Genomic DNA, 15,517 nt, shown 5'->3' with positions numbered 1-15,517 from the left:
GTAAAAATAATGATAGCCTCACTTTCCAAAAATACAATCAGTCAATATCAAAGTGCATTGGTCTAATGGATAAAAGTTTTGTTCAAGTAATAATTCGGGATGTTGTAAAATTGATTGTAATAAAGTAATTAAATTTTTAACTAGAAAATTCGAAGAAGGATCATCATACGGGACATTAAATAACTATAGATCAGCCTTATCACTAATTTCGAAAAACAAAATTGGGGAAGATCCGCTTATAGTAAGATTTAAGAGAGGGATTTTTTTATTAAAACCTTCTTTTGCGAAATATTCTTCCACTTAAGACACGTCAATGGTCTTGAATTATGTTGAAAAATTATATCCGTTAGATAATAATTTATCTCATACTGCAATTTCTTTGAAAACTGTTACGCTTTTAGCATTATGTTGCGCTCATAGATAGCCAACTTTAGCAAGTATTGAAATAAAAAATATTCATGTACAAGATAAAGAAATAGAAATTTACATTTCAAAAATGATCAAAACATCAAGACCAGGTAATCCTCAACCTGTACTTTCCATTAATTAAATAAATCGAAGTAACTAAAACAAATAGAGGATCCACTGAAAATTTCTTTCTTTCGTTGAAAAATCCATACAAGGTAATCACCAGCCAAACACTTAGTAGGTGGATAAAAAAGACTTTAAGTGACAGTAGCATATATATATATATATGGCTCATTTCATTTAAATTGTCATATTCGTGTCCCTTGCCAAAAAAAATTATTTGATATAACCTTACTTGAAATTAATTTGTTTATATAGTAAACAAGTAGGGGGTCCTTTATGTTTATTTCATAAACATTATGCTTCCTCATAGTGAAGCAAAAAATTCGCTTCCTCGTGAAGGAAGCAATGAATTTGTCCAATTCAATTGATTCATTTAAAAACTTTCGAATTAAAAATGTTTTAAATTAATTAAATTTTTTGAAAAATAAAGAAAATTTTAATTAATTTTGAGTGTAACATAAACTTTATATATTAATTCTCAAATTTTAAATCAAATCTATACTTTATATATACCAACCAATTTGTTTCAATGCAGGGAATAAAATTATTTCATATATAAACATGAATTTAAATAAACACATCATTTTTTAGCTAAAATGAGAATTTTTTATTTTTTAACTTTCTTTAATTCTTTAAATTTCAATCAAATCTATACTTTATATATATCAATCGATTCATCTTGACATAAAGAAGACGATTATAATATATATTACCTTAAATTTTTCGATTTAAAAATTTTTTCAATTAAAAAAAATTTTTTGGAAAAAAGACGATAAAATTTTTTTTTTGGGGTATTTTTAAAAATCCTCTCGTCATTTTTGAGAGATTAATGTGTTAAATAAGCCTACCAAATTTTATCCAAATCCATTAAAACCTGTTAAAGATATCGTGTTCACAAAAACGATCCACACACACATACACACACACACACACACACATACACACACACATACATACATCCGGACAATTGATCAGGATCTCATATAACATGTTTCTATATAGAGGAAAATTTGTTTTCACCATTTTTAAAAAGTTTATAAACGAAAGGACTACATAGCTTCCTCCACGAGGAAGCAAAAGCAATAATTTTCAATAATTTTTCTACTTACAAGGACATAAAAGTGATTTTCATAATATTGTCAGAACAAAAAGCAGGCAAAATGTCATAAGTGTAATGTGTCCCCGGAGACATTTTTAATGTTCAAATAAATGAAATGTCGAAAATATAGTGTTTAAACCAGATTAAAAAAATGTTTCGTGAAATATTAGTTCTATATTTAAGGAAAATAAAGTGTTGGTAATTCAACTTTATTTTATACAATTTCCAGAAAATGAAAATGACGTGTCCCTCACTTTTGTATTTTTACGTTTTGCCGGCAGAATTTCCTACTTTTACCTGCTATTTAAAATTACCTTATGAGCAAAAAAATTTCTTTACCATCACATAAGCAGTAGAACACAACAACGAAGTGTGTGAAAAAAACGAAAACGATATAAGTATAAATCTGCTCGTTTGTCATGGAGGCAAAAAAAGCCGAAACACTTTCTGCATAAAGTCTTTGATTTTTTTTTAAAAAGAAAGAATTTCAATTGTTTATTTAATGTTAAAGTTAATAAAGTCACTGACTTTTTTTTGAAATACTCGTGATAAAATAGGGAATCATAATTGACAAAAAAAAATACAAAATTAGGCGCAGCAGTTTATTTTATTTTCATTTGTTTATAATAATTTATATTTCTCATTTCAGAAATTTTGAGCCATAACTTTAGTTTTTTCGTTATTTTCAAAACGTGTATAATCAGTAAAAAAAATTTTTTTTGCAACACTAACCTCTAAAGTTAAATTTTACACACCGAAAAGTGTGTGTAAAGAAGCTCTTTTTAAAACTGAAATTTACTTTACGCCCTGCGAAATTCACTTTAGGCACCGAAATTTTTCTCAAATAATATAAGGATTGTTTTAGACCATAAAAAACCACAAAATTAAAAAAAGAACTTTACTTTTAAATTTATACACTACTGCCTAATGATATTTCTCCTGATCTTCGATTGATTTATTTAATTCTATACAATCGAAATTATTCTAATAGAGAGTTGGAATTCGTCATAATAGGTACTTAACTTTAGAGGTGGGTGTTGCAAAAAATGTTGTATGATACACGTGCGTATAATCACTCACTTTACGCACTTGTATCAAAAATAACTATTTTGATTGTTTAAAACTAATACTATTATCTATAAATAAATTAAAGGTGTCTTCTAAGTGGGTTGCTTTTTAATATTTTCAATATCTATGGAACTTTAAAATACTTTTTTATAATTTAGATGCAAGCAGAATGCATAATTTGTTTTAATTATTCACAAATGTTTTTATCATCGAACGGTGGTTATATACCATATATACTTTTTTTATATTTAATATTAAAATAATAAAATTTAATAAACATTCTACTTTTAATGTAAATACAAAAAACTCGACCATTAAAGGGTTAATTAAAAAAAATTTATTACGCTGACGTAGAATCTTATTGCGCAACAAGTAAAGTTTTTAACATTCAGCAATAAAAGTTTTTCGAATGGGATCTTGTGGAGGTTCATGTACAGGAACTTTTATTTGAAAATTTGTTTTTCCTTGACAAGACTATTAATTTTAATCATGTTTCCTAATTTTTTCCTGTAATCTAAGCGTAAAAATCATAGAGATATAAATAGATTGGTAAAGGTCGGCCTTTAAGCATCAGCATAATAGAAGGAACCCTCACAACACAAGGATATTCAGGATATCCCTGGGACGTCCTGGGGATATCCATTTGCTTTTGGCGATTCGGATATCCCTAAGATATCCTCTGGATATCCATGGACATCTCTAAGATATCCCAGGGATATCCAAACCGCCGAAAACAAATCGATATCCCCAGGACGTCCCAAGGATATCCTGAATATCCTTTTGTTGTGAGGGAAAAAGAGAACTGATTCCGTAGGGTAGCATCGATAGAAGTTGGCCTCCGTGAGAAGTGGGCCACTAGCTATTTTTGTTTTTACAATTGACATATCTGTCAACCGAATTTTTTTTATAATTATTGACAGGAGCTGAGTTTTCAGTAGACATTCAAGTGTAAAAACGCACATTTGTGTTCTCTAACAATTAGTGCTAACAAATACATACTCTTTTTCTTTTTTTCATTGAGAAAGATATCGTTATTTGCTTAAGTTATTCATTGAATTTAATCGGGTAAGTAGCCTTTTTTATATTAATAGACCTAACCTCAAAAAGTGTAAAAAGATTTTAGCATATTGTCGCGTTATATTCTCGCCACGTTATTTCGCCTAATATTATGCTTGTGGACAGAAGTGGGCCACAGCATTCACGTACTGTTTCGACAATAAGTGTTTTTGTATAAATTAAGGAAGTAGTTTTTTTAAAATTAATTTCGATGTTTTAGTGATTATGCCACCAAAGAAAGATATATGAACTGACTATGTGTCCATCAACTTCGATAAATAGCTTGGTGCGGTAAAACCATTAAAAATCAAGAAAATTTCGAAACGTGCTACTTCTGTTACTGCCGGTATAAGCCGAACAAGTTTTTAACGGACATTTATTGAAAAAATTAATCATTTAACATAACAATAATAATTCTTGATACTTTTACTTATTTTAGATGAAAAACTTGGGTGGCCCACTTCTGACAACAAAATCGTGAAATCACGAATTTCTTTTTTTTGACATAATGTTATAAGAAAATATGTTAAAGTTTTTAATTTTATGCTTGCAAAACGTTAGGTAATCCCTTTCTCAACAAATAGACGCAAAAAACTCCAAATTATAAATTTTTTAACAGTCTATAGTCTAAAATCCAAAGTGTGGCCCACTTCTGTCGGTACTACTCTATGTCTGTTCTTCTCCCACGTGTATATGTCATTCCCTCGCGCTTGCGCATTGTCGCATTTCATTTAAGGACAGAACTACGGTTTCGGTTTCTTTTCTCTATCTTTCGGGGTCTTGTCGGCACTTATGGTCGCTTCTATTCCTTCCCCACTCTATTTATAATATCTCTACGGTAAAAATGCATGTTTTGTCATATTTTTAAAAAAAATAGTTATTTTTTGCGTCAGAATCTATAAGATGGTTCAACTATTATTTTATATATTTTAGTTAAAAATTTTCAAAACATTTTTACAGATTTGTTTTATATTGAAAAGAATACTCTAAATTCGAGGACTATTGACCGTGAGTCTATAATTTTTTCTAATATGTCCAATGCTCAAGTACGATTAATCATTCAGGTTATTTGTCCATTGACACCTGATGCTTCTCATCGAGTAAAACGTGACACAGACTATAATGTTACATTAGGAAATATACCATTTGTCCACTCGAATATGCATATCATTGCTATTATAACTGATATAAATGATAATAAACCTGTATGGGATTCAAAAATTCCCAGAACTATTGGATATCCTGCAAAAGAATTATCGCAATTAATATTGGCTTCTTGTGTATATAATCTGTCGGTGAGTAATTTCATAATTTTTGATCATAAATCATATTCTTATCCATATAATTTGTAATTTTTATATTAAAAAATAAGAATAACGTGATGTGCAACAACATTTTATCAATATTATATGATAATATTGCAAATATTAATTGAAAATATAAGCTCAGGGCGCCACAGTGTGTTATTTTTGCAGTTTCATTTTCAAAACCTAATTTCTCTTGAAGAAATTGACCAAATTGAATGAACCTTGGAGCAAAATAAAGCTAAATAAATGTAAAATACAGAAAAATTATAAAGAATGCTTGATGTACTTTTTTGAGCACCTGTCAGTTGAGTGAAATTAGTATTTTTTATAAAAAAAAACGACAAAATAGAGTATAAAAACCTGTAAACCATGGTAAAACTTAATAAAACAACTTTTTTGTGAGCATGTGGGATCATTGAATATAAAAATAAAGTTCAAGTCTTGAAAATGGCAAAATGGCATATTCAAAATGAAGGACTAAATTACCAAAATTTTGAAAAACTTTTTGATTTGTTCAAAGTGCAGTATTCTAATGTTTTTGAGGTCACTGAATCCAAATATGCTGGTTAAAATTAAAAAATTCAAAATGGCAAACCCAATATAGCGGAAAAAAAATTTTAAAAATGCTTAGATTTCAACAAGATTTGGTACTTTAACTTTATCGAGGTCGCTGTATCCAAATATAATGGTAAAATTTAAAAATTCAAAATAACGTACCTAATATAGCGGACAAATTTTTGTTAAATGCTCATGTAAAAATAATAGAGCATTTAACATAATTTGTTTGAAAATATGTTTCAACGATTAGAACGACTGGACATTATTACATATTTTATACTCAAAATTCAAATTTGAAGTTAAAAAATATTTCTATGTTTAATTCTGAAGAATGTATACTTCATTACTTTTATATGGCAATTTAAGGGGGGGAATGGCGATTTTGGTGTAAAAAAGGCTTTTTGAAATAATTTTTCAGTGATATAAAGTGTGTTACTTTATTAACTTAATTTCCACATATTAACCCCTTGAGTGTGAGGGTACGTCTATGGACGTGCATTCTAAAGTGGGCTGCCAGTTGTAACGTTTGTAATTGAAAGAATCAATATTTAGCTAGGCCACGTGAAAAGGTTCCCGGAATTTTTGCAAAGTGACTCTGGGAGTAGTTCCCAGAACATTCTGAGAACATTCCCGGAAAATTTTTGGTTTTTTCCCAGAATTCATGGAATTTTCGTTTCAATCAAGTAATTGATACTCCGGGATGACTCCAACGTACATCCAGATATCCAGGAGTCAATTGGACAACTTCTTCAGGGAATTTTAGCTGTAATCAAACAATCAATACTCCAGGATGGCTCCAACTTTCATCATGATGACTAGGAGTCAATTGGACAACTTCTCGAGGGAATTTTAGCTGTAATCAAATAATCGATACTCCAGGATGACTTTAACGAACATCATGATGACTAGGAGTCAATTGGACAACTTCTCCAAAGAATTTTAGCTGTAATCAAACAATCGATACTCCAGGATGACTCCAACGTACATCATGATGACTAGGAGTCAATTGGACAACTTCTTCAGGGAATTTTCGTTTTAACCAAATAATCGAATGACAACTCCAACGTACATCCAGATACCCAGGTGTCAATTGGGCAACTTCTCCAGGGAATTTTAACTGTAATCAAATAATCGATACTCCAGGATGACTCCAACGTACATCCAGATATCCAGGAGTCAATTGGACAACTTCTTCAGGGAATTTTAGCTGTAATCAAACAATCAATACTCCAGGATGACTCCAACTTTCATCATGATGACTAGGAGTCAATTGGACAACTTCTCCAGGGAATTTTATCTGTAATCAAATAATCGATACTCCAGGATGACTTTAACGAACATCATGATGACTAGGAGTCAATTGGACAACTTCTCCAAAGAATTTTAGCTGTAATAAAACAATCGATACTCCAGGATGACTCCAACTTTCATCATGATTACTAGGAGTCAATTGGACAACTTCTCTAGGGAATTTAAACTGTACTTAAATAATCGATACTCCAGGATGACTCTAACGTACATCATGATGACTAGGAGTCAATTGCACAACTTCTTCAGGGAATTTTCGTTTCAACCAAATAATCGAGTTTTTAAGACAACTCCAACGTACATCCGGATACCCAGGAGTGTATTGGTCAACTTCTTCAGAGAATTTTACACAGAGAAAATTTAAGTATCACTTTTTGTTAAACTCATATGTATTTTTAGTAAATTGACTACTACTAAAGTGGGGAAAAAACGAGAAGAAGACGAAGTTTCTTATTTAATAGAAGTCTCTTTAACAATATATGACCTCTTTTTTTCAATATTTAGTAGTCAATTTAAGAAAAATTCGACGTGGACAGTGTCGTAATTTAAAAGGGTTAGATAAAGCCCCGACTTAATCGCAACAATTATTCATTAACTTTTAATTATATCATAAATAATATTAATGAGGCTTTAATGTATAGGTTATTTTTCTTTTTCTGTGTTTAAAATTTCACAATCCGGTTAGATTATACATTGAAAATACATTTTTTATGAAGTTAGGGGCGCTTAAAACATCAAGTACTCTTCTGAGCACATGTCAGCTTGTCTATGAAACCCCCCCAAAAAAATATATCATGTCATGTACATCTCTTATATGAGAGATTCTTTTTCAATCGCCCCAGCCCAAAAAGTCAATGTTCTGGGATTGGCTTCATACTTTGGTAAATTAGTGTCCGATATGATAGTAATAAATCCCTAAAATATAAACGCATTAAAAAAATATTTGTAAAAAGTAGAGGGGGTTGAAGTTTTGACGTTAAGGGTAACATTGTCATTTTCAAATCCGTATAACTATATGACAAAAGTTAATGGATTTTAATTTATCTATAATGAATTTTGATGCATTTTTCACGTACTTTTCAAAAATGTATACAAAATTTAAAAAAAAAAATTTTTGACCCCCTTTTTTCAAAATCAACCCTTCTTTTTCGATTTTCACCCCTTCGGTAAAGTAAAGTGGGACAACAATAATTTTGTGAGAATCCTAATATTAAATCCAAGTTTATAATTCTTTTAATTATTGAGAATCAGTTTGAAACGAAAATTCCCTTAAGAAGTTGTCCAATTGATTCCTAGTCATCATGATGTACGTTGGAGTCATCCTGGAGTATCGATTATTTGATTACAGCTAAAATTCTCTGGAGAAGTTGTCCAATTGACTCCTAGTCATCATGATGTTCGTTGGAGTCATCCTGGAGTATCGATTGTTTGATTACAGCTAAAATTCCCAGGAGAAGTTGTCCAATTGACTCCTAGTCATTATGATGTACTATGGTGTCATCCTGGTTTATCGATTGTTTGTTTACAGCTAAAATTCCCTGGAGAAGTTGTCCAATTGACTCCTAGTCATGATGATGAACGTTGGAATCATCCTAGAGTATCGATTATTTGATAACAGCTAAAATTCCCTGGAGAAGTGTTCCAATTGATTCCTAGTCATCATGATGAACGTTGGAGTCATCCTGGAGTATTGATGGTTTGATTACAGCTAAACTTCCCTGAAGAAGTTGTCCAATTGACTCCTGGATATCTGGATGTACGTTGGAGTCATCCCGGAGTATCAATTATTTAATTGAAACGAAAATTCCATGAATTCTGGGAAAAAACCAAAAAAATTCCGGGAATGTTCTCAGAATGTTCTGGGAACTACTCCCAGAGTCACTCTGCAAAAATTCCGGGAACCTTTTCACGTGGGGAGCCGAGCCAGGGTTCGTTTTAATTCATTACACACAAAAATAATAACAATAACAGGTTAATTACAAACTGAAACAAACTATTTATTTACAACGGTATATATATGTTACCGGCAAAACCCGAAGTCATGGCGAAACCCGATTTGCCTAGGCATTTCGGGTTTAACCTATGATTTCAGGAAATACCAGAATTTCCTAGAGGTTCATAGACATTTCCCGAATTGTCTAGGTAAATCGGGTTATGCCGAAGTCGTTTTAGGCAAATTGAATTAAATTTAATGGTATTGAGTCATGTATTGATGTAAACAAAGAGTAAATGATCAATTCTTCATAGCTGGAATATATATATATTGTTCACTATATTGTTCTGACTTGACTTTGACATGTTTCGCACATCGACAAAAAAGTTGAAATAATTTCGCGAGTTATATAGGCGTATTTTTTTGAGGTTTCACTTATTAAACGATCACGTCCTCCATGACCAGTCCCGATATGTGTAGATTGCAAAATATCGAATGTTTCTTCTAATGCTATATAATATTTAACTTCACCGTCGTCACACTTAGCTATTAATTTTGAAACGCCCGCAACTTCTAAAATGTCGTATCTCTTCAACCTTCGGTACACAGTGGTCTTGAAGCAAAGGCAGGGTTTATGAAAATGGATGGAAGATTTTCCAACGCGGAGTTCTTACAGAATGCCTCTAGAATCCAAAAATTGTTTTCGTTTAATATAAGGTTAATTTTATTTGTTTATTAACTACTTTTGTCAAAAGAATTCTGATACTTCAATATATTAACCACTTTTAGCGTAACCCAGGACCAACGACGTGGACGTAGTGGTAAATCGGACCCTTTATTTTTTTTTGTATTTTTATTTATTTTTAATTTTTTTTTGTATTTTTATTTATTTTTTATTGTTTTTGTATTTTTATTTTTTTGGATTTTCAATTATTGTCTACTTTTCTCATATTTTTTTGTTTCTTTTGTAGATTTCTAAATTTCCAAATTTTTAATGATAAAAATATAAATGAAATATCGTTAGGCGCTATACAGATATATGTCATTGTTAAATAAAAATTTAACTGATAGCAATATTCCTTGGAATCCAAATTTCGATTACGTATTGAGTGACGAAAATTCTACAACCGCTCTAAAAAGTTTATCTAAATATAATTCATCTTCGATTGTATTCATTTTATATCTCTCCCAAGTTTGCGAGAATTCTCGGTGGAGTGACTCTCTACTTTGCTCGGACCAATATCCTAGTCTGTTATTGTGTTCTATGAATTGAAGACATTCCTTAACATGAGTTTTTAAAACATGTATTTTCAATGTTACGGAAACGTCTTCAATTTCATGTATAGCATCCACAGCTTTGTTAAGCTCAGCCAAATGACTATCTAGATCTGGTCCTACTTTTCCAGATGTGAAACTACAATCGACAACCTTATTCATCATTACAAAAACATTAATAAAAGGTAAGATTTTTAAATATCCCACTTTTTCATATATCTCTGGATCTTTTAGTTTGTGAGCCTCCTTTAACAGTTTTCTACATGCGTTTCCTTCGAAACTATCTCTATGGTAGTTTTTGGAAATGAGTTTCAATTTTGTTGGCCATATTAAAGCTTTATCCTTTCCTAAAAGAGGTACTAAGCCCTTCCAAAAAAGATGTTTTACTAAGCCCATTAACACATGTAATTCAGGAATTGTGCACTTTTCTAAAACAGTAGTTTCATCACTTTCTGTAAATAGAGGAGGGTTGATAGTGCTGTGAAACTCTTCCCTATTGAAAAAAACACGTATAATTATACGTATAATAATACGTATAATAATACGTATAAATATACGTATAATAATACGTACTATTATACGTTTAAGACATACGAATTCGAAACAAGAATTATACGTATAATTATTATACGTATAATTATACTTGTCAATATTTTATAATATTTAGGTATATATTAATAAACAAAAATATATTCCATATTTATTTATATATTCCTAAATATTAAAAATTATAGACACGTACAATTATACGTATAATTATACGTATAATTCTTGTTTCAAATTCGTATGTCTTATTATACGTACAATAATACGTATAATAATACGTATAATAGTACGTATTATTATACGTATATTTATACGTATTATTATACGTATAATTATACGTGTTTTTTTTCAATAGGGTTTGCTGTTCTTTTTGTTTCTACCAGAAAGATCGAACTTTTCGAAATCGTTTCTTAAATCTCCGTATGATTTTAGTCTCTTTATATTACTTTCGAAATCCCCTGCTTTCGAAGTAGAGTAGTGTCATTTACATCTTCCTGTCCAGATGTTTCGTTTTCTCTGAGGTTGTCAAGTGACACAAAACAATAGGGACAAGGAAACATTGCTGTTGCCGTCTGTTGGCCATTTATGATAAGCAACAATTTAAAATCTGAAACGAATTTGAAGGTAATGCTATTGATTTTCGTGATATCAAACAAAATTTTTACGTTTTGATATGTTTCTTTAATGTTAGGAACAATGCATAGCAGTACAAGACGTATGACACTCATCAATTTCGTTTTTTTACTCGCGCTGCCACCCTCGGAATAAAGAGTTCTTCGATTTTTAGCCTGATATGTTGAATCATCAACAGAATCAACATCATTATCATCTGAATTTTCTTGAAATATTGATAAAGAAATTTTGAAAAATTCACCGCCTATGTCAGCCATTGCTTTAACACAAACATTTCCTTCAAACTTTCTTTCCATAACAACTGCATCAAAAAGTTCTGTCGCATCCGCGTAAACTACTGGTCTTTCTTCTGTTTTTGACTGTCACAATCAAAAAAGTATTTACCTTTTTTATAGATGTGTTGTAAAAGTTTTGATTTTTGTGACATGTGCTTAGAGTAATCAACGGTACTGACTTTCTTCCAACATTTGATCTTAAAAAGTTAGCAATATTTTTCATTTTCTTACCGGATACTGCAAGATTCACTCGCAAATTATCCAAGCGCTCGCTCTTCACTGAATGTAATATCTTTTTTTCAGTCGGATTGACGATAATCCTCATTTTAGAACCCTTCGTACTTAACTCAATTTGCTTATCTCTAATATGACGATTTGCATTATCTTCAGAATCAATTTTTGTTCTGATCACAGTTGACGCAATGTTTTCTTGTTTGATTTCGGGAAGATTTTCGATTATTTTTAAGACATTGCCTCCAACATTATTAAATGGATGTTTCTTACCTTTACCAATTTCTTGTAAGCATTTGCTGCATACTTCTACAGTAGTTTTCTCTTTCTTTTGACTATCTTGCTTTGGAAGTTCGTCAATATTTGAGGATCCATAAAGACCATTAGTTGGATTAATCTCAATTTGTAAATTTCGTTTATGGCCTTTACCCCTCACAACTTTCTCATGACCCTTATATCTGCCTGTTAAACATACATAGCAATTACACAAGTTCGTAGTTGTGCGAGTACTTTTAGGTAAAACCAAAAGATTGTAATCTGGCATGACTGGTAAAGGCCTTGTAAAAATGTTCTTACTTGCATCGAATAGTATAAGATAGCAAGTTCTGCAAATGCTTAGTGTATATTTTTTATTATTCACGTCATAATCTTCATTTATATATTTCTTTATCAATAATTCATATTTTTTATTTATAAGAAATTCATTTGGCTTCCTATTTCCAAAGGAAATTTTTTTACCGCAAGTTCCGCAGACTTTACGTCTATTTTCATCGTGAGTACACATTTTCGTACTGTCCATTGCATAGCATTATAGTCGTTATATGTTGTTAAATCACAATGCTGATGTGTTTGGTTGCAGTTCCAGGTGACTTTTATTTTCACAGTATATAGTAAATAAAGTTATTTCATACAGAACATCTTTCGAAAACTGTTTACATATTGTTTAAGAACCGTATACAAATTCAAAATATAACTAACTGAAACAATGACCTGTTATTGGTTAAATCACGTTCTGAGTGCATGTATATGAGATGAATGAGTTAAAAAACTATATGGAAGTGTTTACAAAAACTTTCTTATTCGTAATTTAACAAAAATTAGCTTAACTGTTTGATCTAAAGTAACCTCTACAGCTTCAAAGTCAAAATGAGTAATTTAATACTCTTAATTAGACCTGAATAAGGTAAAACCTCTGTATCTTTAAATTACGATCAGGTACGATTTCGGGGTTTGAAAATTTGGAATCTAGAGGCATTCTGTAAGAACTCTGCGTTGGAAAATCTTCCATCCATTTTCATAAACCCTGCCTTTGCTTCAAGACCACTGTGTGTAATAATATTTAATATTATTAAATCAATTTTTAATATAGTTAATAACATGTCATGGAAACTAACGGATTTCATTAATTACCCAGATAACATTCCTGCGTCTCACGTTAGTCGCATGTCAGGCGTCGCATTTTATGTCTGAATTAATGCACCTTAATTGCGTGCATTCAATTTGCATATTGGTGTCACGAAATGTGTGACATTTGAGAGTTCACATGTGTACATGTAATGCCGGCAGTTACGTGCTCTTACGTCGCTTGTATCTCGCATAACGTGTGTCGAATTTTTCGTGCATGCATAAAAGTAGCTTTATTACATTCATGTGAGTGCTGCTTTATACTTGCATTTCGTGCGTGCTGTAATGTATGTAGAGTGAGAGTTATTCGGTCAGTATAGATTTGGCAGTCAGCCAGTGCCTTACCAAAAGTTTTTGTTGTCAGTGTCTATTTGATTAAAAACAACAGAGTGACTAGCGTCAATTACCGTTCATCAAACAAGTAAGTAATATAATAAAATTTATTAACCTAAGAATTGTGTCAATTTCGTAAAATAATTTTTCTTTATACGTGCATGCAAAAACCTCGTTTGGCAACCACTTTCAGCTATCCAAAATAGTCGAATCCCTCACTGTACGCGCGGACGATGAGCAAAGTATTTTGCTCACCGTTAAGCGGTGGCCAAAACATTTTGCTCATCGTCCGCGCGCACAATGAGGGAGTCGGACATTTTGAATAGCTGCAAGTAGCTGTCAAACGAGGTTATGCCTGCACTTATAAAGAAAAATATGGTTCGATACTCGTTGCCTCACGAGCGTATGCCCATTACTCGTGTAACGAGCAAAACTAACATCATGACTAAAAAAATTAAATTTATTAGCAATTTATTATATTAACGAAAGAATATTAAAAATAAATTAATTTTAAAAAAATATTTAATATAAAAAAGTGTACAACATTTTAATGAATTTTGTATATTTAATAACTATTTTTTATATAAACGATATTTTTCTGGAGTATGGAAAAAAAATTTTCCTAAAGAACTCTTCAATTAATATCATATATTTTATTATTCTTTTCAGAATCTTCGAAAAATTGTGGATCTTTCGATGGACCTTCAGGCAAAACTGAGTTTAAAAATGAAATGCTTAAAGTTTTGCGAGTAATCAAGCAGCGGTATAGAAATACTATTAAAAAAGTAAATCTTAACTTAGAAGATGATATTTCAATTAATATGAAAGAAGAAATTCCAGATGATCAGGAATTATTCGGAAGAATTCAGGATCTTGAAAATTCTAAATTAAGGAATTCAGACAGAAGAGAGGATTCTTCTGAGGATGAAGCTCTCCAATAGATTTTCCACGTCTGACGAATTCTTAGACAAAAAGTACAGGTTTTTTTATTTGTTTTTCAATGTTATTTTTATAATAAAAACTATGACTCTAAATCTGAATTAGTTAAAATTTTGTTATTTAAATTAGTAGCACTCTTTGTGATATTTATTAACTAAATAAATTAGAAAAAGTTTAATTGTTTAGTTACTATTAGAATAAGCAAACTCAACCATATAGAAATGGTTTTTTTTAACCAAATTTTTTAATTGAAATAATAACTTGTAAAAAACTTAAATAACTTCTCTTGGTCGAGTGCGTCAAGGCGCATTTCTCAAGGCTGAAGGCGACGATAGAAAATTCGAGTCAAAAATAATTTTATTTCATTTATATTGTCTATATAATATATAATTTAGATATCTGTACATTCGTTACAGACTTAATTAGTTAAAAACTACTATCAATTACTCAATATCTACTAATTTATATTAAAAATAACCATATTTACTTACTAAATGAATTAATAAATGTTTAATTGTTTAATTATTGTTTAAGTAAGCAAACCTAACCATATTGAAAGGTTTTTTGATTAAACAAGATTTTTCTTTTCTAATAAACTGACTTCTAACATTGTTTATTAATAGCTTTCCTTGGTCGAGCGCGTCCGGACGCAGTTCTCAAGGTTAAAGACGACTTTAAAAGACTAAAATCAAAAGTACTTTTTTTCATTTTATTCCTATTATTTATATAATATGGAATTCAGTCAGTTGCACATTTGTTATTGTTTGAATTGTTAACTTTTAAAAAATTCACATTAATCAAATCCGAGCTATTTGAATTAGCCAACATCCAATAATTCAGATTTAGAGTGCTATTTAATTCCCATTTGAATTGTATTTGAGGTTGTATTACAGTTTATACCACTAAGGACAGATTTTTTTCGTTGCACTTTCGTGTTCAAAATTATCATAGTAATATGTGTACGTCCGCATAAAAAGGGACCATTTTGGTACTATTGGACTTATCTACATAAGGGCATTCT

General features: G+C 30.7%; 1 protein-coding gene across 1 annotated transcript in view; it reads left to right on the top strand.

Moving 5' to 3' along the window:
- The window catches only part of LOC127283887 (protocadherin Fat 4-like), a 232,664-nt gene that overhangs the window by 113,503 nt on the left and 103,644 nt on the right, over positions 1-15,517 (top strand). Inside the window, exon 4 of the mRNA XM_051308999.1 lies at positions 4,715-5,049. Within this exon, the coding sequence (XP_051164956.1) occupies positions 4,715-5,049 (335 nt within the window). The remainder of the gene's footprint in view (positions 1-4,714; positions 5,050-15,517) is intronic.

This window comes from Leptopilina boulardi, unplaced genomic scaffold, assembly GCF_019393585.1.
Source record: "Leptopilina boulardi isolate dan_hultmark-lab unplaced genomic scaffold, ZJU_Lbou_2.1 LbouV2_315, whole genome shotgun sequence".
NCBI lineage: Eukaryota > Metazoa > Arthropoda > Insecta > Hymenoptera > Figitidae > Leptopilina > Leptopilina boulardi.
This window is presented reverse-complemented; position numbering and strand designations above follow the sequence as displayed.